The sequence below is a fragment of the Rhinolophus sinicus genome, chromosome 15 (assembly GCF_057876585.1).
Source record: "Rhinolophus sinicus isolate RSI-liver-muscle chromosome 15, RSI-T2T, whole genome shotgun sequence".
NCBI classification, from domain to species: domain Eukaryota; kingdom Metazoa; phylum Chordata; class Mammalia; order Chiroptera; family Rhinolophidae; genus Rhinolophus; species Rhinolophus sinicus.
Window position 1 is genome coordinate 13,480,281 of NC_142515.1, and position 14,787 is coordinate 13,495,067.

Genomic DNA, 14,787 nt, shown 5'->3' on the forward strand with positions numbered 1-14,787 from the left:
ACAGATTCCATCAGAAGCTGCTCAAATGTCACCTCATTTGCAAGGAGATTGTGTCCATTTAAAGGAGCATGAGATGACAGAGAAGCAGTCAAGTATACAGTTGCTTAAAGGAGAAACCACCCACTGGCATCCATTCTCCTCCCTTTCTCCACTCACAACCTTGAGAAACCTCTGAAGGTTGAAAAATAGCCTAGAAATCCTGTTATTGTCCCAGACAACATATTTTTTTCCCCCAGTGTGCTCACTGTTTCTTTGGTCTATTGTTGTTTGCTGGGAGGGCGAGCGTTAAAAGCTTCAGTTTTAAGTTTTGTATTGAGACAGTCACTCCAGGGGATTTTAGTAACTCTTCAGGGCCAGGCTGGAGGGAGAGTAAGAAGGCCAGGAGTTGTGACTGCAAACTCTTCTTTTACATAAAAGTAGTTGTTTTTATTTTTGAACTCATATATGACAGCTTCTTCAGGGGGTTGAAACAGTGTCCCCCCAAAGGACATATCCACCCAGAACCTCAGGATGTGACCTTATGAAGAATAACAAAACGCTTTTAGGTTGTGGGGGAAAAGGTACATCCAGAAGGAACACTAGAGAGAAGCAGCCTGAGAGCTTGGCCTTGTCTTTCCACATGTTCCTACTCCAACTCCCAGTAGAAAGTTGTCTTCATTTTTAGGGCTCACCAGTATTCATTGTATCAATGGCTACTTTCTACCTGAATGTGCTTCACATTTTTAAAACATCCTATTAGAATGCTTTGGTTGGTCGTACAACCCTGCCTTCCTGGTTTCTGGGTCATGGGATAAACCCTATTATATAATAAGGTCACGTAGGATGAAGTGACTCTCTGGAGGTCTGGGCCACCAGGAGGCATGGAAGTGTCTCGTGCATAGTAGGTGTACAGCTACAGTCAGTGCTTGTTGAATGTCTAGAAATGATGTGTTCTAATTGTACATATTTTCCTCAATTCTCAATGGGATAAGTAGTCCGAAGCCATTCTAATATCTCATTTTAAATTGGGGTATAGAAAGTGAGAGACATGATGCTTGGTGTTGGGAAAAATATGAACGTGAAGAGAGTAAGAGGCAGGGATTCAGATGAGGCAAGTGAGGTGCTAAGGGCTCACAGTTTAACACAGCTCACTCTCAAGGTCATGCAAATGCCGACACTGAGAAAACACAGTCCCAGCCGTCAAGAAGTGTAATGGTTGGAGAGCAGCATAGACAGGGAAATCCTAACTTAGATTTGGGGCCTAAGTAGATGAACAAGTTCACAAGGTAAAAAAGAAATAAAATAAACCAAAGGCCTACATGTAAACCCTGAACCTATAAAATTTCTAGAGGAAAATATAGAAAATTTTCATGACCTTGAGTTAGGGAAAGAGTTCTTAGGTATGATACCAAATGTGTGACCCACAATTTTTTTTTTTTAGTGACAAATTGGTCTTCATCAAAATTAACAACTTTTTGCTCTTTGAAAGATATTGTCAAGAGAAACAACAAAATCAGTTGCGAAAAAAATCTTTGCAAATCACGTGTCTGATAAAGGACTGGAATCCAGACTAAAGAATTCTCAATATCAAGTGCTGGTAAGAATATAGAGCAACTGGGACTCTCAAACATGCTGGGGGGGGGGGGGGGGGGGCGGAGACGAGAGGGCGGGGATGCAAAGGTACAACCACGTTGGGAAACAGTTCGACAGTTTCTTATAAAGTTAAACGTGCACTTATCGTTAAGACCCCACAACCCCACTCCTAGGTATTTATCCAAGTAAAACCTTTGGTTCACACAGAAATCTGCACGTGAGTGTTTATACTGACACTATTCACATTGCTCCAAACTGGAAACATCCCAAATGTTCTTCCATACAGTGGACTAGTCGTCAGCACTAAAACAGGAATGAGCTGTCGCAATCACATAGGTGAAGCTCAAAGGCATTATGCTCAGTGAAAGAAAAGCTCGAATCAAAAAGCTACATAATGTGTGGTTAGATTTATATGACATTCTGGAAAAGGCATAATTATAGGGACAGAAAACCACAAATCAAAAGTTTCTAGAGGCTAGGGGAGGGGGAGGTTTGAATACAAAGGGTCGTGTGGAAATTTGGTCGGGAAGAGGGTGAGGAAATGTTCTATGTCTTAATCGTGATGATTACATGACTGGACACACTTGTCAAAATTCACAGAATTGCACACCAAAAAGGGTGAATTATGCTACATGTAATAAAAAATGATAAAAATATATAAAAATACTTCAAGTCAACAAATTTTTATTGACAATACTAGTGTATTGGGATCTGTGAAATGTTATAAAGGAAATGTGATATATATCCACTCTTGGGAGGCTTACAGCCTTGCTCTAAAGTAGCTAAGCACTTGAGATAAAACAGTGAGCAAACAGACATTAATCAAATAATCCCACAAATATTAGGTTGGTGCAAAAGTAATGGCGGTTTAAAAGGTTCAAAATAATTGCAATCACCACCATTGCTTGTGCACCAACCTAATATAAACAGGGGTGTAAATGAGTAAAGAATTAATTCTGACTGATTCTGGAATTTCAGCAAAGCCCTTCCAGGGAATGCTTCTGTAGTTGTGGCTGGACAGACGTGGCTGCAGTGAGGTGGAGGACGAAGGAGTTGAGGAAGGTGCAAAGGATCACGGCTAAGTTTCTGGATTGTGCAAGAGGAGAGGTGGCAGAACCTGTACTGTACTTCAGAGGATAAGCAGATTTGGGGCAGAGCGATCATGAGGTCAACAGAGGAACAGCGTTGAACCGGAGAGAGCAACAGCTGACTAAGGGTGTGACTAATGTGACCAGTGGACTCGACAGCAATGAGCAGGTGCGTCCACACCAATCCTTGCACGTGACTGTTCAGAGCAGCATCATTCAGAATAGACCAAAAGTGGAAACAACTCTATCAATTGATGGATGGATAAGTAAAATGTGATATATCCATAGTATGGATTACTATTTGGCAATATAAGGGAATGAAGCACTGATGATGCTACAATACAGTGAGCCTTGAAAACATGCTAAGTGAAAGAAGCCAGGCACAAAAGACCTTGGAATGGAATGACTGGTCTTTGGGAATACTGTGTAACTCCATTTACATGACATTTCCAGAACAGGCAACTCCATGGAGTCAGAAAGTAGAGTAGTGGTTGCCTGAGGCTGGGGTATGGGGAGAATGCGGTGACTGCTCATGGGCATGAGGTTTCCTTTTAGGGTGAAGAAGATGCTCTAAAATGAATTGTGGTGATGGTTACGTAACTTTGATAATATATTAAACCCATTAAATTGTACTCTACCCGTTCCTCTGCGCCCCCTCTCCCGCCAAGACTTGAGCACTTACTCAATGTCAGATATTATACTCAGTTTTTTTTGTGGGCTTTATCCTTCAGCAGCCTCACAACACGTGTATGAAGTCAGTGCTATCCCATTTTACAGATGAAGAACGCCGCCCAGTGTCACACAGATCATAAGCGATGGAGCTGGGCTTGTAACCAGACGCCGTCTCTTCAGTCTGAAGAACATGGCCCTGCCCAGGAAAGCCTTTCTCACAGCTTCCCAAGCTGTCCCACTGTTACAAGCACCTGCTGGCTAAACCACGGATTCTAAGACACCACTTTGGCGTCCCCAGTTGTGATTTGAATTGACAAGAGTTGTGTGTGGTACGATATGAGCCCTGCTATAGGCAGATCAAAGAACAAATCTACCAGTTAAACACACTTGTGAGGCCACTCTCTGAAAGGTCCAAATTGCCACGTCTTTATGTGCTAACAGGTTACTCTTTTTCTGAAGAAACTGCTCCTCAAACTCATTCATTTAAAAAAAAAAACCGTTGTCCCTTGCCATCCGGTACCTGCCCATTCTTGGCTCAAAACCTGCACCCCCAGCCCTTCTGCTTTGGGACTATCAGTAAACACTGCTTAAATTACACTAAAAATTCTAACTGAGTGACACAACAAGGTCCCCAGACACTGTATGGTTGTAGTGGCCTGGTTTCAGAGGTTCTGCCCTGCTGGAGGTTTCTCTACGAACGATTCCCATTTACATTCTCTCAGTTGTTTCTGCCAGAAGAAATTGTGGCTACCTGAGGCTGGTTCCAAAAGGAAGCTGGGAAGCTGCATTACAATGATGCTCCTTTCTCTCCTTCCATCTTCATCTTTTGCCCTCCCTTCCCCTTACATATTTTGATCTTGAAAGAAAAACAAGTACAACCGTGTGATCCAGCAGGAACACGGAAGAGAGCTCATTGTAACACAGTGTCCAAAATGCTCAAAGACCCGTCATGACCCCAGATCGCAGGACGAACTCGCCTTGAAGATTTTGTTCCAGAATTTACCAGCGTGAAATTTTCTAGACACTTTATTGTGGGCCCCCTGAGATGTCAAAAGATTGTGCGGCCATCAACAGAGAAAGGAAAACGCTGTGTACTCAGGTTGGCTAACTGTGGGGAAGGCTAGCTTCTTTGATACTTAGTTCCTCCATTTGTGGTACTGGACCAGCGGCATGAGCACCACCTGGGAGCTTGTCAGAAATGCAGACTCTCCCTTCCCAACCCAGACCTCCTGAATCAGAATCTGAATGGCAACAAGATCCCCAGGTGAGCCCTATTGCCCTTAATGTTTAGGAAGCACTGCCTCAGTAGATCAGGCTCTTTTGCTGGTGACAATCGTGTTTCTGGTTTCCTCCTTGAGCCTTTAAGGTCTTTGTGCAATTTATTAATATTATCCAGCAAAGCACCTGGCACCGTGCTTGGCATCAGACACAAAGAGAGGTGGAGGGTGGAGACCAGAGTAGGTGGGTGGTTGAAATCATAGCACCAATTCCAGTCCTTGGCACTGAGTAGAACCCTTCTGTATGTAGTGATTGCTGAAACGACGAGCTGGTGGGTCTGTTTTCTCCGCCCTGAGTGGTTCTCATTATGTTATCGTGTTGAGGGGAGGACGTCCTCACTTTCAGCCATCTTGATAATTATTGCATCTGACATCTGTTATGAACTTATGTACCAGACACTGAGCCAAATTCTTTGTGTATTTCATGTAATCCTCACAACAACCTATGAGGTGAGTGTAACTTTTATTCCCGTTTGACCGAGGAGGAAACTGGGGTACAGAAAGGTTAAGTAAGTTACCCAAAACCACCCAGCTAGAAAGAGGTGGAGGGGAGAGTCTCACCAGAGCTTATATTCCAGTTTTTCTCAACCTTATTTTTCATTGTTGCCTCCCTCCGGGAGCTTTTTGAGACATTTTGTCCTAATTGCATCCTGTGATATTGTAATTTATAATAAGAAATATATTATTTGGTCTTCATCCCTTTTCAGGCAGAGTGCCTAACATCCTTGGATTTCCTAAGTGATAAGAATGATAGAGGTGTCTTAATATTCAAAACAAACCCCTTTCAACCACACCTGCATTTGTATTAATAGGGGACTTTTGGAAACACCTTAACTATGGTGGCTTGTTGCCAGGGGAACCAACCATATGATTGGAGGGTTGAAACTTTCAGTCCCACCCCTGACTTCCAGGAAGGGCAGAGGAGCTGGAGGTTGAATCAATCACCAAGGACCAATGTTGTAACCAATCATGACTATGCAATGAGGCCTCCATAAACACCCAAAAGGAGAGGGTTTGGAGAGCTCCTGGGTTGGTGAACACGTGGAGATTTGGGGAGAGTGATGTGCTCAGAGAGGGCATGGGAGCTCCGTGCCCTATCCTCCATAACTGCATCTCTTTCCTCTGGCTGTTCCTGAGTCATGTCCTTTTCAAATAAACTAGTAATCTAGTAAGTAAAATGTTTCTCTTGCGTTCTATGAGCTGCTCTAGCAAATTAATTGAACCTGAGGAGGTGGTCATTGAAAGCCAATCTATAGCCAGAAGTAGGTCAGAAGCACAGGTGACAACCTGGACTTGTCATTGACATCTGAAGGCGGGTGAGGTGGGCAGTCCTGTAGGACTGAGCCCTCGACCTGTGGGATAGGACCCTCTCCAGATAGATAATGTCAGAACTGAATGGAATAGTAGGACACCCAGCTGGTATTAGAGAATTATTTTTGACGGTGTGGGGAAAACCCACACTCATAACTGGTGGCCAGGCTTTTACTCGCCCATGAAATTTTAATGCCACAGATATACTGTGTGTTTGTGTCTATATTACATATGTGTGTGTGTTTATAGACCGTATGAAAGATGTTTTGTCCTCGCTGGCATGCAGTCATTCTGTGGAGAGTGCCTCCCTCTTTCTTGAATGGTTTGTGGACACTTACTATGTGTAGGCTGACCTCTTAGCAAGGAGACTGTTGTGGGGCTTTAGAAAGGCTCTCTGAGCCGAAGAACAGGACCAGGGGTCTCAGCCAGATGTGTCAACATTTCCCATTTGGGAGGACATGGGTAAGACCAGGTTTACCCTCAGCACAGTGGCTGCTGCAGGAATGGCCCCAGGCTACAAACCCAGAGACCCAGAGTCCAGCCCCAGTCCTGCCACTACCTGTTCACATGGCTACCGGTCAGTCAGTCTTCTCTCAGCATCTCTATTTCCAACCTTGAAACTGAGGGGTGTGAACTAAATCCATACTTTTAAACAAAACCCACACTGAGAGTCTAAGAGTTGGCAGATTGGTGAGATGGAAACAGCACACTGGACCTGTTGGGGAAGGACCTTGGAAAGATGTACCCTGTACCTTCCAGACAGCCTTCCACTCCGCTTCTGCCTGCCCCAGGGGCTGCTTCAGCCAGCACCCCATCAGTGCCCGCCTACTTCTTCTTAGATATTAATGATATCTTCTTTCTACAAGATTGGGACAATCCCCAAATGAGTTTTTCCCGTTTCCACCCTTCCCCCAGTCAATGACTTGGGGAAAAGGTGACCTAAAATGCCACTCCGTCCATCCAACCACTGGAAAGGGGTCCAACATGAGTGCCCGAAGGAGCTGGAAGGAATAGTAACAGGCACGTCCACCAGGAAACAGTGGTGTCTGAAACCCAGAATGAGAGAATAGGCTCAGCCATGTTAAATGCACAGTGATTAAGAGGCTGAGCTGTTGGGGGCTGGTGTGGGGCCAGACAGCCCCACGAGGACCTGGGGAGCGAGCTCATCCCAGCGCAGCACCTACTACCGAGAAGGGGTGACTCAGCATAAGTGGCTGCAGGTTCTGTGGACCCACAAGTCTATAAACCCAAACACCCAGCATTTGCCAGCTCTCACTGCCTACCACGGGAGTATCCTGAATTCCGGCTCACAGGATCCTATATTCTATTTGTAGAGATGGTCATTATTTCCTGTTATTAAATAAGAAATGAATTTTGGAAAAAAAGTATTACAGGATTTCGAGAATCCTTTCAATCTCTTCAAGACAAGACGCTCAGGGAAGACTTGATGGAGGAGGAAGGCCCCTGGGCTGGGTCTGGAAGGCTCAGACGGGACTCTGCCAAGGTGGGAAGGGCATTCTGGAAGGCAAAAAGCAGGACGTGCTCTGTGCCTGCAGGAATGAATGACTGTTTCCTGTCATCCAGGTCTCCTTGTCCGGGGACGCTGAAGAACTTGTGGAGCTGCCATGTCTGGTCAGCCTGCATATCTGCCTGAGCCTCTTCTGAGAAGTGATGGTTTTAGCAATCACTGGAAGAGTCAGCAAAATCAATCAAGGAAGTGAATCCAAGATCTAGACCCTGCCGGCTGTCCTGGCACTGGAATTTGGGCAAACTGTGGTGGTGCTGTATGACCTATTCAGGATGATGCAGGGCTAGGCCTCCCCAGGGAGAAAGGGCAGCCGAGCCCCAAGGAAAAGCAGAGGGAAGCAGAGCTCTGGCTGGATACTGTGTCTGGGCACTGGTGCCACTGCCAACTGTGGGTACTCTTGGGCAGGTGTGCGTGTCTCTCTGGCTTCCTGCATCCTTAATGTCAGGTCTCAAGGTTGGATTTGCTACTGATTCCCCATTTTCAAACAGCTGTGAAATATTCTGTGTTGATGGGGTGGGAAGCACGGCAGGAAACTGGAGGCAAAGGGCCTGGAGATGGACCAGGGAGATGGACAAAATGGGGACACAAAAGAAGACAGAACAAGGATGCCTTTGTCCACCGAGTTCCAGGACGTTTGATTTTGGTGGGAAGACGCCTGGAGAATTTGTCTTTTCACTCCCCAACCCCAACCTCCTTGACAGAAGACCCAGCTGAGAGACTGAGCATCCTACCTGTGATTTCAGGAGGAAAATGAGAAAGGTGATGAGGGAGGGTCAATTCTGATCTCTCCTGGAGAGTGGGGGGTTGGCACGTCGGAGTCTGGAGGGTGGAAGTGTGGTTTATGAAAGCTCCCAGGATGTTTTTCGACAGTGGAAGAGAAAGGGTGGGGGCGCAGCTAGCACTGCAGAGCTTTGAGAAAGAGAGTGTAACCTTTGCACACAGAGGTAAGAAACCCGCAGCCCTGCCCATCTATGGTCCTAGGGACCAGGAAGGCCTGAGAGGCTCAGACCTCAGAGAGGAGGCCGGAAGGAGCCTTGCACTCTGGGCTGTGAACCGTCACCCACAGTGTGACCTGGACTAGCACCCCCACCCCTGGATTCCCTGACCTCTGTGCACAGAGGGGTCCATGTCCACTACCGACCGAAACTGACATTCTGGGAGTCCTTAATCTTCAGTGATGTAGGTCTTTAGAGACTTCCCTTTCATTTATGCTTCCTCATAGGCGTGTTTAAAGGGACTTTAGAAAAACAAATAGCACCTTCACAGCAACTAAATCATTATAGAAATATTGAGCAGAATAGACTAGGAGTGTTTTTCTAAGCTGAAAATCTCCTAGAGGTGCAGTTGAAAGCAATCTTACCCCAGTTTGTACGCCTGTAACCCTCCATTGCGCTGGCTGTGCCTGGGGAGATGTGCAGGTAAGGCCACGAGGAGGTCCAGAGAATGGTTAAAAAACGCTCATGTGGCAACCACGCATATTAAAGAAATGTCAGCTTTATGCCATATTGACTTTCCAGTCCTAAAAAAGGAAGGAAACGTACTGGGATGGGTATAATTTTTTTTTTTAAAGAAAACATTAGGTTGGTGCAAAAGTAATTGCGGTTTAAAAGGTTAAAAAATTGCCAAAACTGCCATTACTTTTGCACCAACCTAATAAAAGTGATGGCGAGAACGTGGAGGGATTGAAAGCCTGATACATTGCTGGTGGGAAGGTACAGCAGTGGGGCCACTGCAGAAAACATTTTTGGTGGTTCCTTAGAAAGTTAAATATAGAATTACAGTAAGAGTCAGCAATTACTCTAAGTATGTACCCAAAATAATTGAAATCAGGGGTTGGAACAGGTATTTCTGCACCAGTGCTCACAGCAGCATTCTTCACAGTAGCCAAAAGATGGAAACAACCCAAATGTCCATTGACGGTTGACTGGGTAAAGGAAATGGGGTTTGTACATACAGTGAAACATGATTCTGCCTTAAAAAGGAATCATAAAGGAATGGAATTCTGATATGTGCTGCTACAACATGGATGAAACTTGAGGACATTAATGCTAAGTAAAATAAGCCAGACACCACCCATATGAGGCACCTAGAGTAGTCGAACTCATAGACACAGAAAGTAGAATAATGGTTGCGCTTCTAGGGGCTGGGGGAGGGAGTTATTGTTTAATGGGTACAGAGTTTGTTGGAGATGATGAAAAAGTTTTGGAGATGGATGATGGTGATGGTTACACAACCACATGTATATACTTACTGCAACTGAACTGTACACTTAAAAACACTTATAAGGCTAAATTTTATGTTATATCTATTTTACCACAATGAAGCAAATTAATTCTTTTCTTCGAGGCTTGGTTCAAATGCCAGCTTCCTCCTGTTTCATCCCACCCATACCCAAGGATGGAGTCGCGGCACACAGCACAGAGGTCTGTGATATGGCAGACGGCCTGGAGAACCAGACTAGAACTATGCTGAGGAGAGGCTAGAGGGTGATGGAGAAGGGGGCTGTCCGCAGAGGCGGTGGGTTGGCTGCTGAAGAATGAATAGGGATGAAGTAAAGAAGAGTTGTGAGGATGGCTTTTGACAAAAACATGATTATAGAAGAGAGCCTGGGTAGGAAGTCAGGTCAGAGATGCTGCTCAAATGACTTGGCCTTGTACATTGGTGACCTCGGGCAAGTTACTTAAGGTCTCCGTATGTGAGGTGAGGGGAAATAGTATCTGTTGCTTGGATCATTGTGAGACTTAAACAGAATAAAGTTTGTAAAGCAACTGCCTTGTAGCGGGCACCCCTCCTCATGGCCTCAGCTGGAGAAGGCCGCTTGGAGAACACCTCTGGTGTTGAGAACTGGCTTAGGAAGTACAGGAGAACGAGCCCTTCTGGAGTTTAGTGTTCTGTGTCCCTGACACCTTCACTCCTACACCCAGAGGGCTCAATGCACCCCCAACCCACTAAGCTTGGTGGGAATAGCCACCGCCTAGACTCCAGGATGCGGGTACTCAATTTGGTTTCAAAGATGTCTGCGGCAGAACAGCCCACTTTCAGATCCTGTGGGTCTGGGATGGGGTCAGCACTCAGAAGGCTGAGAATCATCTGAAACCCAGATCATCTCATCCCAGAGGCCAGAAACTCAATGAATTGGAATTTGAATGTGAGTGGCCCTTTTGTGGAAGGTGCAAAGCAAATAAAGGCACAGGATGAAATAGCACCCAGGTCTTGGAAGTGTGCATGTTGGAGGATGGAGGGGAGCAGGGCTGAGCGTTCCAGAGACCAACGAGTGCTTTTGACGGTTTCAAGTCATGTTTTGGTTTTGTTCTTGGAAAGGGCAGTGAAATCCCATTTTACATTCATTCTGCATACATTTCTGATTGATTTTTGTTTGTCTAGAGGTTCTGAGACTTGCCAAGTCTCCATCAATAAACTAGAGAGGATTTAGGAAGAGGTAATTAAAGGGCTGGAGCCAGTGGGGGAAACGGGAGAGGGACAGGCATGACAGAGATATGAGCCCCCGCCCCCCCCAGCCTGCAGAGAGGGGGTGCAGTTACAGGAAGTGCTCTCAGAGATGGCCACTAGAGGACTTACTGGGGTAAAGCCCCATCCAGTTAGAGCCCTGGGAAAGCCAGAGCTGAGGGGTGTGACACAGCACAGAGTTTGGAATTAGTAAACCTGATTTTTGAGTTCTGCAAGAGAAATTACTTGATGACTTTGGCAAGGCCCCTAACTTCTCTGTGTCCTCATTTGTAAGATGGGGACAGCTTAAGCCCTACCTTTTGCTCTTAGTGACCTCAGTCAGAGCCTGTCCCACCTTAACTTCCCTGGGTGGGTCAGCTCTAACAAAGCCCTGGCTGAGGGGGGCTAGACTGTAACCTCATCCCCCTGGCCCCTGCTGACTGTCAGAGCTGGATGTGGCCAAGAGTGACCAGCCGCCAGATTGACTCTGGTTTCACAATGATAAGCTACAGAATTAGATTCTGAGAATTTGAAAGGAAACCCGGGACCCATTGACGGTAGTCTCAGGGGACAATAGATTGGGGGGTGGGGGCCATGCCAAGCCATTTGCATGATGAGGAAAGGGAGGGAGGAGGAAAGAGAGAGAAAAAGAAAACACAAAAAGGCAAGAGCACCCTCTTTCCCCACCAGGTTCCAGCTCCAGCTCGCAGAAGGCCCGCTCAACACCATTTCGTGTCCTCTGATTCCCTGAGATTTCAGCACTTGTGCCACAGCCTTCATTTTTTTTCTTTCTTGAACCCACATGAGTCCAGCCCACTGGGAAGAGTGGCTGAAAGAATGAAATGAAATAATACACACGGATGAGTTTGGGGGCTCGAACCTGGGCTCTAACTCCCCAGGGGGCACTGTGGCCCCTTCTCTTTCTCGCCCCAAAGCACCCCAACCGGTTGCCACTTCTCTGTATCCAACTCAGGCATGTTCACCTCTTTTCCTGTTTGTTGTGCCCCCCCCCCAGCAGTCCCTTGAGAACAGGGCCTTGCCCATCTCGCTCGTACCCTGTGCAGTACCTGGTAGCACCTGGCACCTAACAGGGCCTCAGGTAATTTCTGAGGGCTGACTGAGCGTGTGAGTGGTATACTCTCCACCCAGTCACCCTCGTTGCTGGAAACCACAGGGTCAACCGTGACTCTCCTTTGTCCCTCACACCCTGTGCTCTGGCACAGAGCCTTGGCACCAAACTTCGGCATATTTCTGCCCTCCTCCCCATCGGGGTTTCCAGTGACTTCTCACTTGGCTGGTGCAACTGCCTCCTGCACTCCACCCTCCACTCAGCCTCTGCGGGACCCCTGAGGCACCTTCCCTTTTCGGTGCTGCCCAATTCCCCGGGCTTTCAGATCACTTGGTATTCTGGGCCTGTGCCCACCTCTCCAGCCTCAACTCCTCCACTCCTGGCTGCTCCCTTGTGGCTTCAACGGCACAGAACACTTTGAGCCTGAAATGGCTCACCTCTCTGCCTCTGTCCCCACTGTCCTACCTGCCTGAAAGGCTGAACTCACAGACTCTCCTGTCATCTCACTAGCTCTAACTCATCTTGTAAGACTCAGCTAAGCCATCACCTCTTCTAGAAGACGTATGAGGCTCCTCCAGGCTGGTTGAGGGCCCTCTGCTGGGTTTCCAGAATCCCTTGCGCTTCCCTCATATTAGAGCACCTACCTGGCTATGTCGTCATTGTCTGCATTTCTGTGTGCTCCATGAGATGGCATTTCCTAGGAGTGCCAGGAAAGTTTTGTAAATAAACATCTGGAAGCAGCAGCCCTGCTCTGTTCTTTTTTTAGTGGTGGAGTTTGGGCAAGTTGTTTAACCTCCGTAAATCTCAGGTTCTTCGACCATATGATAGACATAATAATAATAATCTCCACATCACAGAATTATTGGGGAAATTAAAGGCTGGGCATGTAGAGTCCTTAGTGCCATGCCTGGCATGTGGAGAGGGTTCCCTGGATGTTAGCTGCTAATACAACTAAGAAAAATATTTCTGAGACTGCTGGGGCAAAGGTCTCCAAACATCAGAGCTAAATCTGCTGTTCCAAGAAGAATGAATTCTTTTGGAAAACAGCAGCAAGAATAACAACAAATCTCTCTTAATTGTTCCTTCAAGGAAGTTGGGGGAGACATGTTGAAAAACCAGGAGTCTTGCACAAGCCATGATTGAGATTTTAAAATCAAAATCGAATAGTTTAAAGAAAACCATGGATTTCCTTTGCGGGCAGATGGGGAGGACTTGGGCATGTGGAGACCCTGGAGAAAGATGGCAAAAGATGAAGGGCAGAAGTGGGGCGCTTGGTGGCAGCGGCGCGGTGTGGAGTTAGAACCACGCCCGGGCTTCCTATGGGATAGATGCCTTCCCGCAGGGCGATCGGATGCTGCCCCACCCAGGAATCCGTGCTCCCGGACTTGTGGAGGCGGCTTCAGAAATTCTAACCCTTTTCAGGAGAGTCTGGAACTGTGGCTCCCGGGAAACCTGGGCGCCAGTAGAAGGCAGCAAGCAGACGTTTCACACGCCCTCCTGTGTGTGAGGCAGCGGTGGCCCAGAGAGGTTGCAGGAGTGTGGGAACTATTCACGAAGGACTGGGTGTTGGGACAGAGCCCCAGAAAGCAGTTTCCAGGCTCTTGGCCTCACGTGAAAAGGTGCTGGCTCAGGTAGTAAACGGCCATCAGCTGTGATTTGATGGCCATCAGCTGTGGCTAGTTGGCCGTCAGCTGTAACCAGTGAGCCATTGGCCACTAATATAACTGCCGTGGCTACGCTAGCAGCAAATGGGGGCTAGCAAGAAGATGGTGGCTGAGCTAGCAACAGCGGATTGCAGAAAGGCAGATGCCGCCAGAGAGAGTATAGTGGTATGACTCCCCTACCTATGGCTCCGTGGGTGTTCCTTTTGGGCCTAGCCACATCTTGCGTTCTTATGTGGGGAGCAGGAGTAGAGACCCCGCATGACACCCTGCACCACACTGGGGCAGAAGCGGGAACAGGGCTTGGTTGTCCCCCCCCCCCCCCCCCCACACACACACCGGTCGTCCCTCGAGGAAGGCCAAGGGCAAAAGCGCGCTGGGCCGTGGTTCAAGCGGGAGGCGCTCTAGGCACATCTGTGCCTCTCATCTCAGGCCTCAGTCTCCTCCTCCGGGCAGTGGGTTGGCATCTTTGCCGTTGGAAGAACAGCTCTTGTCGGCCCGCCCTAGCTCGCCCCTCCCTGGCGCCTCCCCCAGGGTTTGGGCACATCCCGGTCTCATTCCCTCCCGCCGCCCCCGGGGCCCAGAGGTGAAGGAGCTGCCAGGCGACGGGGCGGGGAGCGAGCCTGGGTGCGCACGGACTTGCGCACTGACGGTCCGCCCGTGTCGACCGCAGAGCTACCCCGCCGGGGCGGCGCGCCGGGAGGGAACCGGGTCCGACAGCCCCCGGCAAGGCAGCTGCGCCAGGCGGTCCGGCCGCGAGCGTGACCTCACGGGGAGGGGCCAGCGCGGCGCTGGGGGCGCGGAGCCGAAGGCGGAGAACGCAGCGCGGGAGCCGAGCGGCGAGGAGTGCACCCGAGGCCCCGATGGAGCGGTACAAAGGTAAGGGCACGGGTCCCTGCGCGACGCACATTTCCTTCTCGCCCCGCACCGCACGGGTGAGCAGAACTAGAGATGGCGGGGGCGTCACCGCGTGCGCCTCAGGTCCCGCCCGGACTCAGGTGAGCAGAGCCGCCTGCCGGTGCCCAGCTCTGATTGGGGCCGAAGACCCGGGGCCACAGCTGCGCCGCGGGCAGGGCTAGTGGCTCCTAGGTGGCGGCAGTGTCCCGAGCCCTTTGATCCTCCCAGGCGCGGAGGGCGGGGGTCCGCTTGGCGGAGCTTCTCA

At 48.5% G+C, this 14,787-nt stretch overlaps 1 protein-coding gene across 7 annotated transcripts in view; it reads left to right on the forward strand.

The window, feature by feature from the left end:
* The first annotated feature begins 4,390 nt into the window (after positions 1-4,390).
* The window catches only part of AFAP1L2 (actin filament associated protein 1 like 2), a 102,628-nt gene continuing 92,231 nt past the window's right edge, over positions 4,391-14,787 (forward strand). For 2 of the 7 annotated variants that reach the window (XM_074338998.2, XM_019725200.3), the window contains exon 1: positions 14,178-14,504. In XM_074338998.2, the coding sequence (XP_074195099.2) occupies positions 14,489-14,504 (16 nt within the window). In that variant the 5' untranslated portion in view covers positions 14,178-14,488. Of the gene's footprint in view, positions 4,597-14,173; positions 14,624-14,787 lie in introns of those variants that run through there. The other 5 variants (XM_074338997.2, XM_019725199.3, XM_074339000.2 and 2 more) reach the window with 5 other exon arrangements.